Source organism: Hevea brasiliensis, chromosome 9, assembly GCF_030052815.1.
Source record: "Hevea brasiliensis isolate MT/VB/25A 57/8 chromosome 9, ASM3005281v1, whole genome shotgun sequence".
Taxonomy (NCBI): Eukaryota; Viridiplantae; Streptophyta; class Magnoliopsida; order Malpighiales; family Euphorbiaceae; genus Hevea; species Hevea brasiliensis.
Window position 1 is genome coordinate 23,234,149 of NC_079501.1, and position 17,500 is coordinate 23,251,648.

Consider the following 17,500-nt stretch of genomic DNA (forward strand, 5'->3'; position numbering starts at 1 on the left):
TGACTCGCGCTTACTAGGAATTCCTCGTTGAAGACCAACAATTGCAATGATCTATCCCCATCACGATGAAATTTCAAAGATTACGGGCACATCGGCCAAGGCTATAGACTTCGTTGAATACATCGATTGTAGCGCGGCGTGCGACCCGAACATCTAAGGGCATCACGGACACATTGTGCCTCAAACTTCCTTGGCCTAAAGGCCATAGTCCCTCTAAGAAGGCGGCGCGGAGGTCACCTCCGCATAGCTAGTTAGCGGTGAGGTCTCGTTAGTTAGCGGAATTAACCGGACAAATCGCTCCACCAACTAAGACGGCCATGCACCACCACCCATAGAATCAAGAAAGAGCTCTCGATCTGTCAATCCTTACTATGCGGACACAGTAAGTTTCCGTGTTGAGTCAAATTAAGCGCGAGCTCCTCCTGATGGTGCCCTTAGTCAATTCCTTTAAGTTTCAGCCTTGCGACCATACTCCCGGAACCCAAAGACTTTGATTTCTCATAAGGTCTTGGCGAGTCCTAAAAGCAACATCCGCCGATCCACAGTGGCATCGTTTATAGTTGAGACTAGGGCGGTATCGATCGTCTTGAGCCCCAACTTTCGTTCTTGATTAATGAAAACATCCTTGGCAAATGCTTTCGCGATTGTTGCGTCTTTCATAAATCCAAGAATTTCACCTCGACTATGAAATCACGAATGCCCCAGTGTCACTGTTAATCATTACTCCGATCCGAAGGCCAACACAATAGGACCGAAATCCTATGATGTTATCCCATGCTAATGTATCAGGCGTAGGCTTGCTTTGAGCACTCTAATTTCTTCAAAATGCTGTGTAGGAGAGCCACGACCCGGCGATTAAGGCGAGGCGCATCAGCCGTGAAGGGCGAGCGGCAGTGCACACGCGGCCGGTCGACCAACCCAAGGTCAACTACGAGCTTTTAAGCGCAACAACTTAAATATACGCTATTGGAGCTGGAATTACAGCGGTGCTTGGCACGGACTTGCCCTCAATGGATCCTCGTTAAGGGATTTAGATTGTACTCATTCCAATTACGGACTCGAAGAGCCGGTATTGTTATTTATTGTCACTACCTCCCGTGTCGGAGATTGGGTAATTTGCGCGCTCTTGCCTTCCTTGGATGTGGTAGCCGTTTCTCGGGCTCCCTCTCGGAATCGAACCCTAATTCTCCGTCACCGTCACCACCATGGTAGGCCACTATCCTACCATCGAAAGTTGATAGGGCAGAAATTTGAATGATGCGTCGCGACACGATGGCGTGCGATCCGTCGAGTTATCATGAATCATCGAACAGCAGGCGAGCCAGCGTCGACCTTTATCTAATAAATGCATCCCTTCGAAGTCGGGGTTTGTTGCGTATTAGCTCTAGAATTACTACGGTTATCAGAGTAGCGAGATACCATCAAACAAACTATAAGCGATTTAATGAGCCATTCGCGGTTTCCACGATGCGAATTAGTTCATACTTACACATGCATGGCTTAATCTTTGAGACAAGCATATGACTCTTGGCGGGATCAACGGGTAGCATTCGCTTAGCGGCGGCGTCGCCCGCCTGAAGCCCGTGGCGAGGCCTCGAGGCGAGCGCGTCGGTCGTTCGTTACCGATTGGGCGTTTGGGTGATGGAGGAGTTGCCACCCCTCGCGCATCACATTCGCATCCAGGAAACCGCAGCGACATTCCGTGAGCCCACGGCGGCGGTGAGCATGCTTGGAGCACGGATGCGCTCTGAGGTTCACCTCGCACCTAAACAAGGCGCCAAAGCGGCGGGACAGCATAGCTTTGAATTCGCTTTCGTGGGTATGCAACACGAGGCGAATCATGTCACGAGGCACATTCGCTCTCGGGCAACAAGCTGAAGGATCGAGCCAGCGGTTCAATGCTCGAGCAAAGAGCACGCCAACCCAAGCGACCAAACAACGCTCATGCGCGCGCCGCGTCGTTGGCGGTGATCCCAGCAATTGCCCCGGCGGCGAAGCACGATGGGAAGTCAAAGCGCCGAATGGAACCGCTACTCACACACGCTTGGCGCGAAACAAATCGAGGAGGGCGAAGCGAGCGGAAATGAAATACAAGCAACACGAAGGACGTCGATTACGGGCGTAAAGCGGTGACCTCGGCCACGAGAATTCCCCATCTGATGCCTCGGCCTTGCCTCGGCGGCGCACATCGGATTGAGCACACGCGCGAGCGCACGCGCACCCTCACCAAGCACTCGCGTCGCCTCAACAAAACATCGGCACCGGGCTCATCCCGCAACCTTAGTAGCAAATGCAAGCAGGGAAGGAAAGAGCGGGGCTTTGTCATGCAATCACCGCGTAGAAGAAACTTGCGCGTACAATGTTCTCAACACATGCCTCATGAGCTCATGCATCGGCTCGAGCACATGTGGCATGAAGCATACGCCCTCACCTCAACATTCGCACAACCCGGCAAAGTAAAGGCACGGGCTCGTCCCCTCAACCTAAGCAAAGGCAGCGATCACAAAGGGACACATCGGCGCAAGCAACAATGCACACCACCGCAATCGAAGGAAAGCGCCTACCACTCAATGCCACAACTCATGCCTGCGACATCGCTCGCGCATAGGATCAAGCACGGCATCGTAACGCCACGCCCTCTCCCAACACTTGTAATGCCTCAACACTTGCGGAAGCACGGGCGACTCATTCCCACAACTTTGAGCAATGCCGCGATCATATGACCGGCGTCCATCCACGACCCGAGTAATGTAGCATCCCAACTCCTGCAAGCCTTCCCCATCGGAGCTCACCCCATGCGATGGCGTTGCATGTCGCCCTTTTCGACACAAGCCGCACACGTAAGCACCATGCCCACACCTTGTGCAGACTTTCACTTAACACCCTCGAGAGCAAGGAGATCGACCCCAATAAAGTCGGCTCTACCACGGACCCAAAGTCCTCAAAAGCCTATGCCACGAGAACTCACACCATGCCCGATTGCATCGCCTATCCGGCAAACGCGCCCGGCCAGAATAACCGAAATGCCACGCCCACACCTTGCACGGCATCAATTGACACGCAAGCATGGAGATCGGCCCCAATATGCCTTGGGTTCATCGTGCGTGATTCGAGTCTAGCCCAGAGTTAGTTTGCAAGCGTTGGCCAGAAGCTCCATGCCCGATTACAGCGTATGTACGCTTCGCCGCGTCGGCACAAGCACGACCGCGCAAATGCCATGCTCGCACCATGCACTAGCATCCATTCGACACACTTTTATATAGGATTCAACCACGATTCATTTCCCACAATTGCTGCGAGCGGGCCCGAGCCATGGCGGGCGGGCCCTGCCTGCGGGATTTTTAGATTTTTCCGACTTCCAAGCGGGGTAGAGGTGGAGAGGGGCTAACAAGCTAATTTCCATGCTAAACCGATGCCCACATATGGCACAGAGGCATCCCGGGCCCGGCCTTGCTGGCCCCCGAGGTGACTACCCACACCCCTAAGAGCATTAGGAACACAATGAAGTGCAGCGGGAGGAAACATGACTATGTACGAGCCATCACACCAACCCTAAAAAATTAAATATAGGGAATTTTGACCTGATTTTTAGCAGAGGAGTTTAGAAAAATGTAATCTACTCACACAAAAATAATGAAATTTTTTTTCACGTTTCAAGCTATTTTTTTATTTTTAACCGAAAAATACATAAATTCATAAAAATAGAAAACTCATCAGAAAATCACCAAATTTTTTGTGGAACATCAGAAAAATATTATAAACCCATTTGAGTTGTCATTGGGTGGTTTTCTTAAAGTTTGCACGGAGAATTGGCTTAGGGGCATAACATTTGGCCATATCGGCATGGAAGGTAAGTAGAGAAAAAATCATAGAAGAGTTGTCATGTGCACAATATTAGATTTTGTGCTCTTTATACTCAATGAGGGAATTGTTCCATAAAACATGAAGCACAAAACCTTAGGGTCATTGTGAGTAAGCATGATGCGCTCGATAGATTGCATCACCTCATGATGTAGGTAAGCGTAGATGCAAGGCACCAATGTTGGAATATCTTGGGTAATATTTCAATCACGTATCTGAAGAGAATAACTTAACTTATAAGCAAATAGCATGTTAGGGGCGAGCACAGAAAATAAAAATGTTAGTGTATCGACGCTAGCAAAGGGGCGAGCGAACCTCTTTTTGCCTATTAGCTAAGGAATAAAGCGCATCCGTGCCAATTATAGAATCATTTTGGATGAGATGGGTGAATAACAAAAGCCCCCGTGCAAGAGCAGGGAGGCGTTGAGCGACCTGCAGGCCGTCGGGAGCAAGCGGGAGGCAGGCCTTTGCCGCAGCCGTCGGGGGCAAGCCCAGGAGGCCCAGGCCTTGCCACGGGCCGTCGGGGCAAGCGGGAGGCAGGCGCGCCACGGGCCGTCGGGGGCAAGCCCAGGAGGCAGGCAGCGCCACGGGCCGTCGGGGGCAGCGGGAGGCAGGCCTTTGCCACGGGCCGTCGGGAGCAAGCCCAGGAGGCCCAGGCCTTGCCACGGGCCGTCGGGGGCAAGCGGGAGGCAGGCCTTTGCCGCGGGCCAATCGAGGAGCAAGCGGGAGGCAGGCCTTTGCCACGCAGACTGTCGGGGGCAGCAGCGGGAGGCGGGCAGCGCCACCACGGGCCGTCGGGGGCAAGCCCAGGAGGCAGGCCTTTGCCACGGGCCCGTCGGGGGCAAGCGGGAGGCAGGCACTGCACGGGCCCAATCGGGGAGCAAGCCCGGGAGGCAGGCAGCCGCCACGGGCCGTCGGGGGCAGCGGGAGGCCCCAGGCACTGCCACGGGCCGTCGAGGGAGCAAGCGGGAGGCAGCGCCTTGCCACGGGCCCGTCGGGAGCAAGCCCGGGAGGCAGGCACTGCCACGGGCCGTCGGGGGCAGCCCCGGGAGGCAGGCCTTTGCCACGGGCCGTCGGGGGCAAGCCCCAGGGAGGCAGGCCTTGCCGCGGGCCCGTCGGGGGCAAGTGGGAGGCAGGGCACTGCCACGGGCCAATCGAGAACTGGGAGGCAGGCCTTTGCCACGGGCCGTCGGGAGCAAGCGGGAGGCCGCAGGCACTGCCACGGGCTGTCGGGGGCAAGCCCAGGAGGCAGGCCTTTGCCACGGGCCGTCGGGGGCAACTGGGAGGCAGGCAGCGCCCACGGGCCGTCGGGGCAAGCGGGAGGCAGGCCTTGCCACGGGCCAATCGAAGGAGCAAGCGGGAGGCAGGCCTTTGCCACGGGCCGTCGGGGGCAGCCCAGGAGGCAGGCACTGCCACGGGCCGTCGGGGAGCAAGCGGGAGGCAGGCACTGCCACGGGCCGTCGGGGGCAAGCCCAGGAGGCAGGCAACTGCCACGGGCCGTCGAGAGGCAACTGGGAGGCAGGCAGCGCCACGGGCCGTCGGGGGAACAGCGGGAGGAATTGGGCACTGCCACGGGCCCGTCCGGGGCAAGCGGGAGGCCTGGGCACTGCCAGACTGTCGGGGGCAAGCCCAGGAGGCAGGCACTGCCACGGGCCGTCGGGGGGCCCAGGAGGCAGGCACTGCCACGGGCCGTCGGGGCAAGCTGGGAGGCAGGCCTTTGCCACGGGCCGTCGGGGGCAAGCGGGAGGCAGGCCTTTGCCACGGGCCGTCGGGGCAAGCCCAGGGCAGGCACTGCCACGGGCCCGTCGGGGGCAAGCCCAGGAGGCAGGCACTGCCACGGGCGCGTCGGGGGCAAGCGGGAGGCAGGCACTGCCACGGGCCGTCGGGGGCAAGCGGGAGGCAGGCACTGCCACGCGGGCCCGTCGGGGGCAAGCCCAGGAGGCAGGGCACTGCCACGGGCCCGTCGGGAGCAAGCCCCAGGGAGGCAGGCACTGCCACGGGCCGTCGGGGGCAAGCCCAGGAGGCAGGCAACGCCACGGGCCGTCGGGGGCAAGCGGGAGGCCCTTTGGGCACTGCCACGGGCCCGGTCGGGGGCAAGCGGGAGGCAGGCCTTTGCCACGGGCTGTCGAGAACAGCGGGAGGCCCAGGCCTTGCCGCGGGCGGGAGGCAGCCGGGAGGCAGGCGCGCCCACGGGCCGTCGGGAGCAAGTGGGAGGCAGGCAGCGCCACGGGCCGTCGGGGGCAAGCGGGAGGCAGGCCTTTGCCACGGGCCCAATCGGGGAGCAAGCGGGAGGCAGGAGCCTTGCCACGGGCTCGTCGGGGGCAAGCCCCAGGAGGCAGGCCTTGCCACGGGCCAATCGGGGATCAAGCGGGAGGCAGGCACTGCCACGGGCCGTCGGGGGCAAGCCCAGGAGGCCTTTGGGCAGCGCAGGCACTGTTTTGGACTTGGAAAGGGATGGTGCTCGGCACTTGACCTTTAATGTTTCAAGACTTGCTTTGCCTTGAAAGTGATGGGGGCATCCTCGGAAGGGCCTCCTCGTGCGTTAAGGGGGGGGAAAGGGGCGTCGGAACCTCGTGGGGCGAGAGAGGAGATGAGGCGGAGGAGGGCGAATCGGGCGACAAAGGGCTGAATCTCGGTGGATCGTGGCGGCAAGGCCACTCTGCCACTACAATACCCGTCAGCGTATTTAAGTAAATGCAAAGGATTACGCGGCGCCGGTGGGAATAGTACTTCAAAGCGGCCCGCGGCTCTCGTCGCCGCGGGGGGCAACCAGCACGCGTGCCTCTGGGGCGGGAGGCCCCTGCTGCGTCGCGCGCGCGCGCGCGGGACGGCGCGCGGCGGGGGGGGGGGACTTCTGAGGCGGAGGCCCCCCTGCGCGTCGTCGCGCGCGCGCGCGGGGGCGCGCGCGCGGGGGGGGGGGGACGCGCGTGGTCATAATCCAGCGCCGCGGTAACCGGCGCCAGCGGCTTTTCAACCAAGCGCGATGACCAATTGTGCGAATCAGCGGTTCCTCGTACTAGGTTGAATTACCATCGCGGCGGTCATCGATGAGTAAAACTAACTTTGTCTCACGGCGGTCTAAACCCGACTCACGTTCCCTATTGGTGGGTGAACAATCCAACACTTGGTGAATTACGCTTCACAATGATAGGAAGAGCCGACATCGAAGGATCAAAAAGCAACGTCGCTATGAGCGGCTTGGCTGCCACAAGCGATTATCCACTGTGGTAACTTTTACGACACCTCTAGCTTCAAATCCAGAAGGTCTAAAGGATCGATAGGCCACGCTTTCACGGTTCGTATTAAATCTTGGAAATCGAGAATCAAGCGAGCTTTTACCCTTTTGTTCCACCACGAGATTTACATTCTCGTTGAGCTCATCTTAGGACACTGCGTTATCTTTTAACGGATGTACGCCCAGCCAAACTCCCCACGACAATGTCTTGCCGGATCGGCGCCGTGGCGTGTGGAGTCAAAAAGAGGCGAGGCCCGCCTCGATTCACGGAATAAGTAAAATAACGTTAAAAGTAGTGGTATTTCACCGTCGCCGTTTAGGCTCCCACTTATCCTACACCTCTCAAGTCATTTCACAAAGTCGGACTAGAGTCAAGCTCAACGAGGTCTTCTTTCCCCGATTCCGCCAAGCCCGTTCCCTTGGTGTGGTTTATTTGGATAGTAGGCGAGGGCGATGGGAATCTCGTTAATCCATTCATGCGCGTCACTAATTAGATGGCGAGGCATTTGGCTACCTTAAGAGAGTCATAGTTACTCCGCCGTTTACGCGCTTGGTTGAATTTCTTCACTTTGACATTGAGCCTAGGCGAAATCACATTGCGTGAGCATCGCGAGACCATCGCAATGCTTTGTTTTAATTAAGCGATCGGATTCCCCTTGTCGTACGATTCTGAGTCGGTATTCGGCGCGGGGAAAAGGCCCGGGGCGTTCCCGATCCGTCCCCGGCCGCGGCGACCGCTCGCCGCGGGAAGCGGCTTCGGCGATCCGTAAACGGCAAGCGGGTTGGGGCCAGGACCCGGGCCCGACCCTCGAGCCAATCCTTTTCGAGATTCTGGATCCGTTTTGCCGACTTCCCTTGCCTACATTGTTCCATTGGCGGAGGCTGTTCACCTTGGAACTGATGCGGTTATGAAATGCGGCCGGGCGCGGGAGGCACTCGGTCCTCGGATTTTCACGGGCGCGAGGCTGCCGGACACCCGCGCGGCGTCGCGGTGCTCTTCCGGCCGCTGGACCCTACCTCCGTGAGTCGTTTCGAGTGGGCGGGCTGTTAAGCGAAAAGATAACTCTTCGAGGCCCCGCCGGCGTCTCGGACTCCTAACGTCGCCGTCGGCCGCGTCGGTTCGGGAATTTTAACGATTCCCTTTGAAGCTTCGCCGTATGTGCGGCTGTCGGACGAGCTTCCCCGTCTCTTAGGATCGACTAACCCGTGTCCAACTGCTGTTCACACGGAACCTTTCCCCACTTCAGTCCTCAAAGTTCTCATTTGAGTATTTGCTACTACCACCAAGATCTGCACGGCGGCGCTCGCCGGGCTCGCGCCCGGGTTTCACGGCCGCCGCGCCTCCTACTCATCGGGGCACGGCTCTTGCCGGCGGCCGGAGTATAGGTCGCGGCTTAAGCGCCATCCATTTCGGGGCTAGTTGATTGGCGGTGAGTTGTTACACACTCCTTAGCGGAGTCCGACTTCCATGGCCACCGTCCTGCTTGTCTTAATCGACCAACACCCTTTGTGGGTTACGGGTTAGCGCGATTGGGCACCGTAACCCGGCTTCGGTTCATCCCGCATCGCGATTACGCTTACCAAAAATGGCCCACTTGGAGCTCGATTCCGTGGCGCCGCTCGGTAAGCGGCCGCGCGTCCTACCTATTTAAAGTTTGAGAATAGGTCGAGGCGTTGCGCCCCGATGCCTCTAATCATTGGCTTTACAGATAGAACTTCGTCCGAGCTCCGGCTATCTGAGAAACCGGAGGAACCGGCTACTAGGCAGTTCGATTAGTCTTTCGCCCCTATACCCAAGTCAGACGAGCGATTTGCGTCGATGCTCGGCTGCGGGCCTCCACGAGTTTCCTGCGGCCGCCCGCTTCGAGCATAGTTCACCATCTTTCGGGTCCGACAGTGTGCTCTCACTCGAACCCTTCTCGGAAGATCGAGGTCGGTCGGCGGTGCAACCCTCGGGGATCCGCGATCGGCTTCCTTGCGCCTTACGGGTTTACTCGCGTTGGCTTCGCACACATGTCGGACTCCTTGGTCCGTGTTTCAAGGCGGGCGAATAGAAACCAGGCCGGCGCCCGAGGCGGAGTCTGCGGGGCTGCCGCCGTGGCGCGCGATGTCCACGATCGGCTGCGGCGGCGTCTCGCGGGCGTTTCTAGTGCCGGGCTTGGGCGCCGCTGCGATCGCGTCGGTCCGCGCCCGAGCGATCGGCGGACGGCTTGTCGCCGTTCCACATCCGGCCAAGGCGCATCGCGGCCCCATCCGCTTCCCTCCGACAATTTCAAGCACTCTTTGACTCTCTTTTCAAAGTCCTTTTCATCTTTCCCTCGCGGTACTTGTTAGCTATCGGTCTCGCCACGTATTTAGCCTTGGGCCGGAATTTACCGCCCGATTGGGGCTGCATTCCCAAACAACCCGACTCATGACAGCGCCTCGTGGTGCGGCGAGTCGAACGCAGCAGGGCTCTCACCCTCTCGGCGCCCCCTTCCGAGGACTTGGGCGATCCGCGTGAGGCGCTTCTCGGACTACAATTCGGACCGAGGCGCCAGATTCTCAAGCAGGCTCTTCGGTTCGCTCGCCGTTACTAGGGAATCTGGTAAGTTTCTTTTCCTCAGCTTATTGATATGCTTAAACTCGGCGGGTGTTCACTTTGACACAGGAGTCGCGATCGGGCGTTCCCTAGGGGCCTTGAAGTCTCGAGGTCGGTGGCGATGGCAGCGCGTGCTCTGTCAGGAGTCTTTCAACCACCGATAGCCGTGGCGATCGCCAGCGAGACTCGGCTTTTAGACCAACCGCGGCGAGGCGCCGCGGGAGGCGAGATCCGCCCGCACCCCGCGCAGGCGAGGGGTTAGAAGCGGCGGTTGCGTGACACCCGAGCGAGCGTGCCCTCGGCCGGATAACCGAGCGCAACTTGCGTTCAAAGACTTCGATGGTTCGCGGGATTACGCAATTCACACCAAGTATCGCATTTTGCTGCGTTCTTCATCGATCACGAGCGAGATATCCGTTGCGAAAGTCGTTATGGTTCTCGAAAGAGGGCGGCAGCGTCGAGCAGGCGCGCTCTTTTCGTTCATGTTCCTTGGCGCTTCGCGCGGGGTTGGTGTTAGGGCGCGGAGGCCGGCGGGCGAGAGCCCGGCTGCTTCCCGACCTTCCGAGCGGCGAGGCCGAAGGCCCCGCGGTCCCAGCGTTTGTGGGCCAGCGTTCGCGGAGTCGTTCTGCGGGCGAGTTTCGACAATGATCCTTCGCGAGTTCACCTACGGAAACCTTATTCTGACTTCTCCTTCCTCTAAATGATAAGGTTCGGTGGACTTCTCGCGGCGTCGCCGTGACATACGTCGCGCGATCGAACACTTCACGGACCATTCAATCGGTAGGAAGCGGCGGGCGGTGTGTACAAAGAGGCGAGGGCGTAGTCAGCGGTGATGACTCGCGCTTACTAGGAATTCCTCGTTGAAGACCAACAATTGCAATGATCTATCCCCATCACGATGAAATTTCAAAGATTACGGGCACATCGGCCAAGGCTATAGACTTCGTTGAATACATCGGTGTAAGCGCGCGTGCGACCCGAACATCTAAGGGCATCACGGACACTGTTATTGCCTCAAACTTCCTTGGCCTAAAAGGCCATAGTCCCTCTAAGAAGGCGGCGCGGAGGGTCACCTCCGCATAGCTGAATAGCGGTGAGGTCTCGTTAGTTAGCAGAATTAACCGGACAAATCGCTCCACCAACTAAACGGCCATGCACCACCACCCATAGAATCAAGAAAGAGCTCTCGATCTGTCAATCCTTACTATGCGGACACAGTAAGTTTCCCGTGTTGAGTCAAATTAAGCGCGAGCTCCTCCTGATGGTGCCCTTAGTCAATTCCTTTAAGTTTGAGCCTTGCGACCATACTCCCGGAACCCAAAGACTTTGATTTCTCATAAGGTGCGTGAGTCCTAAAAGCAACATCGCCCGATCCACAGTGGCATCGTTTATAGTTGAGACTAGGGCGGTATCGATCGTCTTGAGCCCCAACTTTCGTTCTTGATTAATGAAAACATCCTTGGCAAATGCTTTTCGCGATTGTTGCGTCTTTCATAAATCCAAGAATTTCACCTCGACTATGAAATCTGAATGCCCCATTGTCCTGTTAATCATTACTCCGATCCGAAGGCCAACACAATAGGACCGAAATCCTATGATGTTATCCCATGCTAATGTATCAGGCGTAGGCTTGCTTTGAACACTCTAATTTTTTCAAAGTACTTGTAGGAGGCCACGACCCGGCGATTAAGGCGAGGCGCATCGCCCGTGAAGAAGGGCCAAGCGAGTGCACAGCGAGGCGGACGGTCGACCAACCCAAGGTTCAACTACGAGCTTTTTAACTGCAACAACTTTAATATACGCTATTGGAGCTGGAATTACCGCGGCTGCTGGCACCAGACTTGCCCTCCAATTGTTCCTCGTTAAGGGATTTAAATTGTACTCATTCCAATTACAAGACCCAAAAGAGCCCTGTATCAGTATTTATTGTCACTACCTCCCCGTGTCGGGATTGGGTAATTTGCGCGCCTGCTGCCTTCCTTGGATGTGGTAGCCGTTTCTCAGGCTCCCTCTCCGGAGTCGAACCCTAATTCCCCGTTACCCGTTGAAACCATGGTAGGCCTCTATCCTACCATCGAAAGTTGATAGGGCAGAAATTTGAATGATGCGTCGCGGCACGATGGCGTGCGATCCGTCGAGTTATCATGAATCATCGAAGCAGGCGAGCCAGCGTCGACCTTTATCTAATAAATACACCCCTTCCGAAGTCGCGGTTTTTAGCATGTATTAGCTCTAGAATTACCACGGTTATCAGAGTAGCGAATACCATCAAACAAACTATAAGCGATTTAATGAGCCATTCGCGGTTTCACGATGCGAATTAGTTCATACTTACACATGCATGGCTTAATCTTTGAGACAAGCATATGACTCTTGGCGGGATCAACGGGTAGCATTCCTTAGCGGCGGCGTCGCCCGCCTGGCTCCCCGTGGCCGAGGCCTCGAGGCGGTAGCGTCGGTCGTTCCGTTACCGATTGGGCGTTTGGGCTGATGGAGGAGTTGCCACCCCTCGCGCATCACATTCGCATCAGGAAACCGGCGACATTCCGTGAGCCACGGCGGCGGTGAGCATGCTTGGAGCACGGATGCGCTCTGAGGTTCACCTCGCACCTAAACAAGGCGCCAGCAGGACAGCATAGCTTTGAATTCGCTTTCGTGGGTATGCAACACGAGGAACGAATCATGTCGCGAGGCACATTCGCTCTCGGGCAACAAGCTGAAGGGGATCGAGCCAGCGGTTCAATGCTCGAGCAAAGAGCACGCCAACCCAAGCGACCAAACAACGCTCATGCGCGCCCGCGTCACGTTGGCGGTGATCCCGCAACGAATTGCCCCGGCGGCGGAAGCACGATGGGAAGTCAAAGCGCCGAATGGAACCGCTACTCACACGGCAGCGCGAAACAAATCCGAGGAGGGCGAAGCGAGCGGTGAAATACAAGCAACACGAAGGGACCCGTCGATTACGGGCGTAAGCGGTGACCTCGGCCACGAGATTCCCCATCTGATGCCTCGGCCTTGCCTCGGCGGCTCGCACATCGGATTGAGCACGGTAGCCGAGCGCGCACCCTCACCAAGCACTCGCGTCGCCTCAACAAAACATCGGCACCGGGCTCATCCCGCAACCTTAGTAGCAAATGCAAGCAGGAAGGGAAAGAAGCGGGGCTTTGTAACGATGCAATCACCGCGGTAGAAGAAACTCGCCGTACAATGTTCTCAACACATGCCTCGCGAGCTCATGCATCGGCTCGAGCACATGTGGCATGAAGCATACGCCCTCACCTCAACATTCGCACAACCCGGCAAAGTAAAGGCACCAGGCTCGTCCCCTCAACCTAAGCAAAGGCAGCGATCACAAAGGGACACATCGGCGCAAGCAACAATGCACACCACACAATCGAAGGAAAGCGCCTACCACTCAATGCCACAACTCATGCCTGCGACATCGGCTCGCGCATAGGATCAAGCACGGCATCGTAGCATACGCCCTCTCCCAACACTTGTAATGCCTCAACACTTGCGGAAGCACCGGGCGACTCATTCCCACAACACGAGCAATGCCGCGATCGCATGACCCGGCGTCCATCCACGACCCGAGTAATGTAGCATCCCAACTCCTGCAAGCCTTCCCCATCGGAGCTCACCCCATGCGATGGCGTTGCATGTCGCCGCACTCGACACAAGCACGACACGTAAGCACCATGCCCACACCTTGTACCGACTTTCACTTAACACCCTCGAGAGCAAGGAGATCGACCCCAATAAAGTCGGCTCTACCACGGACCCAAACTCCTCAAAGCCTATGCCACGAGAACTCACACCATGCCCGATTGCATCGCCTATCCGCCAACGCGCCCGGCCACGGGAATAACCGAAATGCCACGCCCACACCTTGCACGGCATCCAATTGACACACGCAAGCATGGAGATCGGCCCCAATATGCCTTGGGTTCATCGTCGTGATTGAGTCTAGCCCAAGAGTTAGTTTGCAAGCGTTGTGGCCAAAAGCTCCCATGCCCGATTACAGCGCGTAATGCGCTTTCGCCGCGTCGGCACAAGCCACGACGCAAATGCCATGCTCGCACCATGCACTAGCATCCATTCGACACACTTTTATATAGGATTCAACCACGATTCATTTCCCACAATTGCTGCGAGCGGGCAGAGCCATGGCGGGGCGGGCCCTGCGCCGCGGGATTTTTCGATTTTCCGACTTCCAAGCGGGGTAGAGGTGGAGAGGGTGCAAACAAGCTAATAACAATGCTAAACCGATGCCCACATATGGCACAGAGGCATCCCGGGCCCGACCTTGCTGGCCCCGAGGTGACTACCCACACCCCTAAGAGCATTAGGAACACAATGAAGTGCAGCGGGAGGAAACATGACTATGTACGAGCCATCACACCCCTAAAAAATTCAATTTTGGGTATTTTGACCTGATTTTTTGCAGAGGTGTTTAGAAAAATGTAATCTACTCTCACAAAAATTTTGAAATTTTTTTTTTCACCGTAGCTATTTTTTTTTATTTTTTTAACCCGAAAAATACATAAATTCATAAAAAATAGAAAACTCATCAGAAAATCACCAAATTTTTTGTGGAACATCAGAAAAATATTATAAACCCATTTGAGTTGTCATTGGGTGGTTTTCTTAAAGTTTGCACGGAGAATTGGCTTAGGGGCATAACATTTGGCCATATCGGCATGGAAGGTAAGTAGAGAAAAAATCATAGAAGAGTTGTCATGTGCACAATATTAGATTTTGTGCTCTTTATACTCAATGAGGGAATTGTTCCATAAAACATGAAGCACAAAACCTTAGGGTCATAGTGAGAAAGCAAGAAGCGCTCCATAGATAGCATCCCCACATGATGAAGGTAAGCGTAGATGCAAGGCACCAATGACTGGAATATCTTGGGTAATATTTCAATCACGTATACGAAGAGAATAACATAACTTATAAGCAAAAAGCATGTTAGGGACGAGAGCCTGCCGAAAATAAAAATGTTAGTGTATGCTAGCAAAGGGGCCAGGCGAACCTCTTTTTTGCCTATTAGCTGAGGAATAAAACTGCATCCCGTGCCAATTATAGCCTCATTTTGCATGAGATGGGTGAATAACAAACGCCCCCCGTGCAAGAGCACCGGGGAGGCGTTGAGCGTCTGCAGGCCGTCGGGGGCAAGTGGGAGGCAGGCAACGCCACGGGCCGTCGGGGGCAAGCCCAGGAGGCAGGCCTTTGCCACACGGGCCGTCGGGGAGCCCAGGAGGCCCAGGCCTTGCCACGGGCCGTCGGGGGCAAGCCCGGGAGGCAGGCCTTTGCCACGGGCCGTCGGGGGCAAGCCCAGGAGGCCCAGGCAGCGCCACGGGCCGTCGGGGGCAAGCCCAGGAGGCAGGCACTGCCACGGGCCAATCAAAGGGAGCAAGCCCCAGGAGGCAGGCCTTGCCACGGGACCGTCGGGGGCAAGCGGGAGGCAGGCCTTGCCCGCGGGCCGTCGGGGGCAAGCCCAGGGAGGCAGGCCTTTGCCCACGGGCCGTCGGGAGCAAGCGGGAGGCAGGCAGCGCGGGCCAATCAAAGGGCAAGGGAGGCAGGCCTTGCCACGGGCCCGTCGGGAGCAAGCGGGAGGCAGGGCCTTTGCCACGGGCCGTCGGGGGCAAGCCCAGGAGGCAGCAGGCGCCACGGGCCAATCGGGAGCAAGCGGGAGGCAGGCAGCGCCACGGGCCGTCGAGGAGCAAGCGGGAGGCAGGCCTTTGCCACGGGCTGTCGGGGGCAGCCCCAGGAGGCCCAGGCACTGCCACGGGCCGTCGGGGGCAAGCGGGAGGCCTTTGCCACGGGCCGTCGGGGGCAAGCCCAGGAGGCAGGCCTTTGCCACGGGCCCAATCGAAGGAGCAAGCCCCAGGAGGCAGGCCTTTGCCACGGGCCTGTCGGGAGCAAGCCCAGGAGGCAGGCAGCCACGCAGCCGTCGGGGGCAAGCGGGAGGCAGGCAGCGCCACGGGCCGTCGGGGGCAAGCCCAGGAGGCAGGCCTTTGCCACGGGCCAATCGGGAGCAAGCCCGGGAGGCAGGCAGCCACGGGACCGTCGGGGGCAAGCCCCAGGAGGCCCGGAGCGCGCCACGGGCCGTCGGGGGCAAGCCCGGGAGGCAGGCAGCGCCACGGGCCGTCGGGGGAGCCCAGGAGGCAGGCCTTTGCCACGGGCCGTCGAGAACAGCCCAGGAGGCAGGCACTGCCACGGGCTGTCGGGGGCAAGCCCCAGGAGGCAGGCAACGCCACGGGCCGTCGGGGGCAAGCCCAGGAGGCAGGCCTTGCCACGGGCCGTCGGGGGAGCAAGCGGGAGGCAGGCCTTTGCCACGGGCTGTCGGGGGCAAGCGGGAGGCAGGCCTTTGCCACGGGCCGTCGGGAGCAAGCCCAGGAGGCAGGCCTTTGCAGCCTGCCACGGGCCGTCGGGGGCAAGCCCCAGGAGGCAGGCCTTTGCCACGGGCCGTCGGGAACAAGCCCAGGAGGCAGGCCTTTGCCACGGGCCGTCGGGGGCAAGCGGGAGGCCCAGGCAGCGCCACGGGCCGTCGGGGGCAAGCCCCAGGAGGCAGGCCTTTGCCACGGGCTCGTCGGGGGCAACTGGGAGGCAGGCAACGCCACGGGCCGGTCGGGGGCAAGCGGGAGGCAGGCCTTTGCCACGGGCCGTCGGGGAGCAAGCGGGAGGCAGGCCTTTGCCACGGGCTCGTCGGGGGCAAGCGGGAGGCAGGCCTTTGCCACGGGCCCGGTCGGGGGCAGCCCCGAGGCAGGCAGCGCCACGGGCCGTCGGGAACAGCCCAGGAGGCAGCAGGCCTGCCACGGGAAGCAGCTGGGAGCCCCAGGCCTTTGCCACGGGCCGTCGGGGAGCAAGTGGGAGGCAGGCAGCGCCACGGGCTGTCGAGGGCAAGCGGGAGGCAGGCGCGCGCGGGCGTCGGGGGCAAGCCCAGGGAGGCAGCCTTTGCCACGGGCCAATCGAGGAGCAAGTGGGAGGCAGGCAGCGCCACGGGCTGTCGAGAAGCCCCAGGAGGCAGGCCTTTGCCACGGGCCGTCGGGAGCAAGCCCAGGAGGCAGGGACGCGCCACGGGCTCGTCGGGGGCAAGCCCGGGAGGCAGGCAGCCACGGGCCAATCGGGGATCAAGCCCGGGAGGCAGGCCTTTGCCACGGGCCGTCGGGGCAGCCCGGGAGGCCTTTGCCACGGGCTGTTTTGGACTTGGGAAAGGGATGGTGCTCGGCACTTGACCTTTAATGTTTGAAGACTTGCTGCACTGAAAGTGATGGGGGGCATCCTCGGAAGGGGCCTCCTCGTACGTTAAGGGACGGGAGGGTAAGGGGGGGGGGGGCGTCGGAACCTCGTGGGGCAGGGAGGAGATGATGCGGAGGAGGGGCGAATCGGGCGACAAAGGCTGAATCTCGGTGGATCGTGGCGGCAAGGCCACTCTGCCACTACAATACCCGTCAGCGTATTTAAGTAAATGCGCAAAGATTACGCGGCCGGTGGGAATAGTACTTCAAAGCGGCCAGCGGCTCGTCCGCCATGAGGCTTAACCAACGGCACGTGCCTGCAGGCGGAGGCCTCTGCGAGTCGGCAAGCGGGCGCCGGACACGGCGTCGCTCGGCGGATTACGACTTAGGCGTTCGGTCATAATCCAGCGCCGCGGTAACCGGCGCCAGCGGCTTTTCAACCATGCGCGATGACCAAGTGTGCGAATCTCAGGTTCCTCACGTACTCGGTTTAATTACCATCGCGGCGGTCATCGATGAGTAAAACTAACTTTTGTCTCACGGCCGGTCTAAACCCGACTCACGTTCCCTATTGGTGGG

General features: G+C 58.7%; 2 protein-coding genes and 4 pseudogenes across 2 annotated transcripts; 3 read left to right on the forward strand and 3 right to left on the reverse strand.

Annotated features, from left to right (window-relative positions):
- The first annotated feature begins 2,800 nt into the window (after positions 1-2,800).
- On the forward strand, positions 2,801-6,365 carry LOC131182842 (uncharacterized). Its single transcript, XM_058152183.1, has 2 exons — positions 2,801-3,100; positions 4,278-6,365. Exons 1-2 carry the CDS (start codon positions 2,801-2,803, stop codon positions 6,363-6,365), a joined length of 2,388 nt encoding a protein of 795 aa, XP_058008166.1.
- A 101-nt stretch (positions 6,366-6,466) lies between these two features.
- On the reverse strand, positions 6,467-9,752 carry LOC131183719 (28S ribosomal RNA; annotated as a pseudogene).
- A 201-nt stretch (positions 9,753-9,953) lies between these two features.
- On the reverse strand, positions 9,954-10,105 carry LOC131183734 (5.8S ribosomal RNA; annotated as a pseudogene).
- Positions 10,106-10,776: 671 nt separating this feature from the next.
- LOC131183196 (uncharacterized) lies at positions 10,777-11,776 on the forward strand (annotated as a pseudogene).
- A 2,601-nt stretch (positions 11,777-14,377) lies between these two features.
- LOC131182843 (uncharacterized) lies at positions 14,378-16,932 on the forward strand. The gene is made up of 2 exons (XM_058152184.1): positions 14,378-14,384; positions 14,813-16,932. The coding sequence occupies exons 1-2, from the start codon at positions 14,378-14,380 to the stop codon at positions 16,930-16,932; spliced, it is 2,127 nt and encodes a 708-aa protein (XP_058008167.1).
- A 131-nt stretch (positions 16,933-17,063) lies between these two features.
- The window catches only part of LOC131183724 (28S ribosomal RNA), a 3,199-nt pseudogene continuing 2,762 nt past the window's right edge, over positions 17,064-17,500 (reverse strand).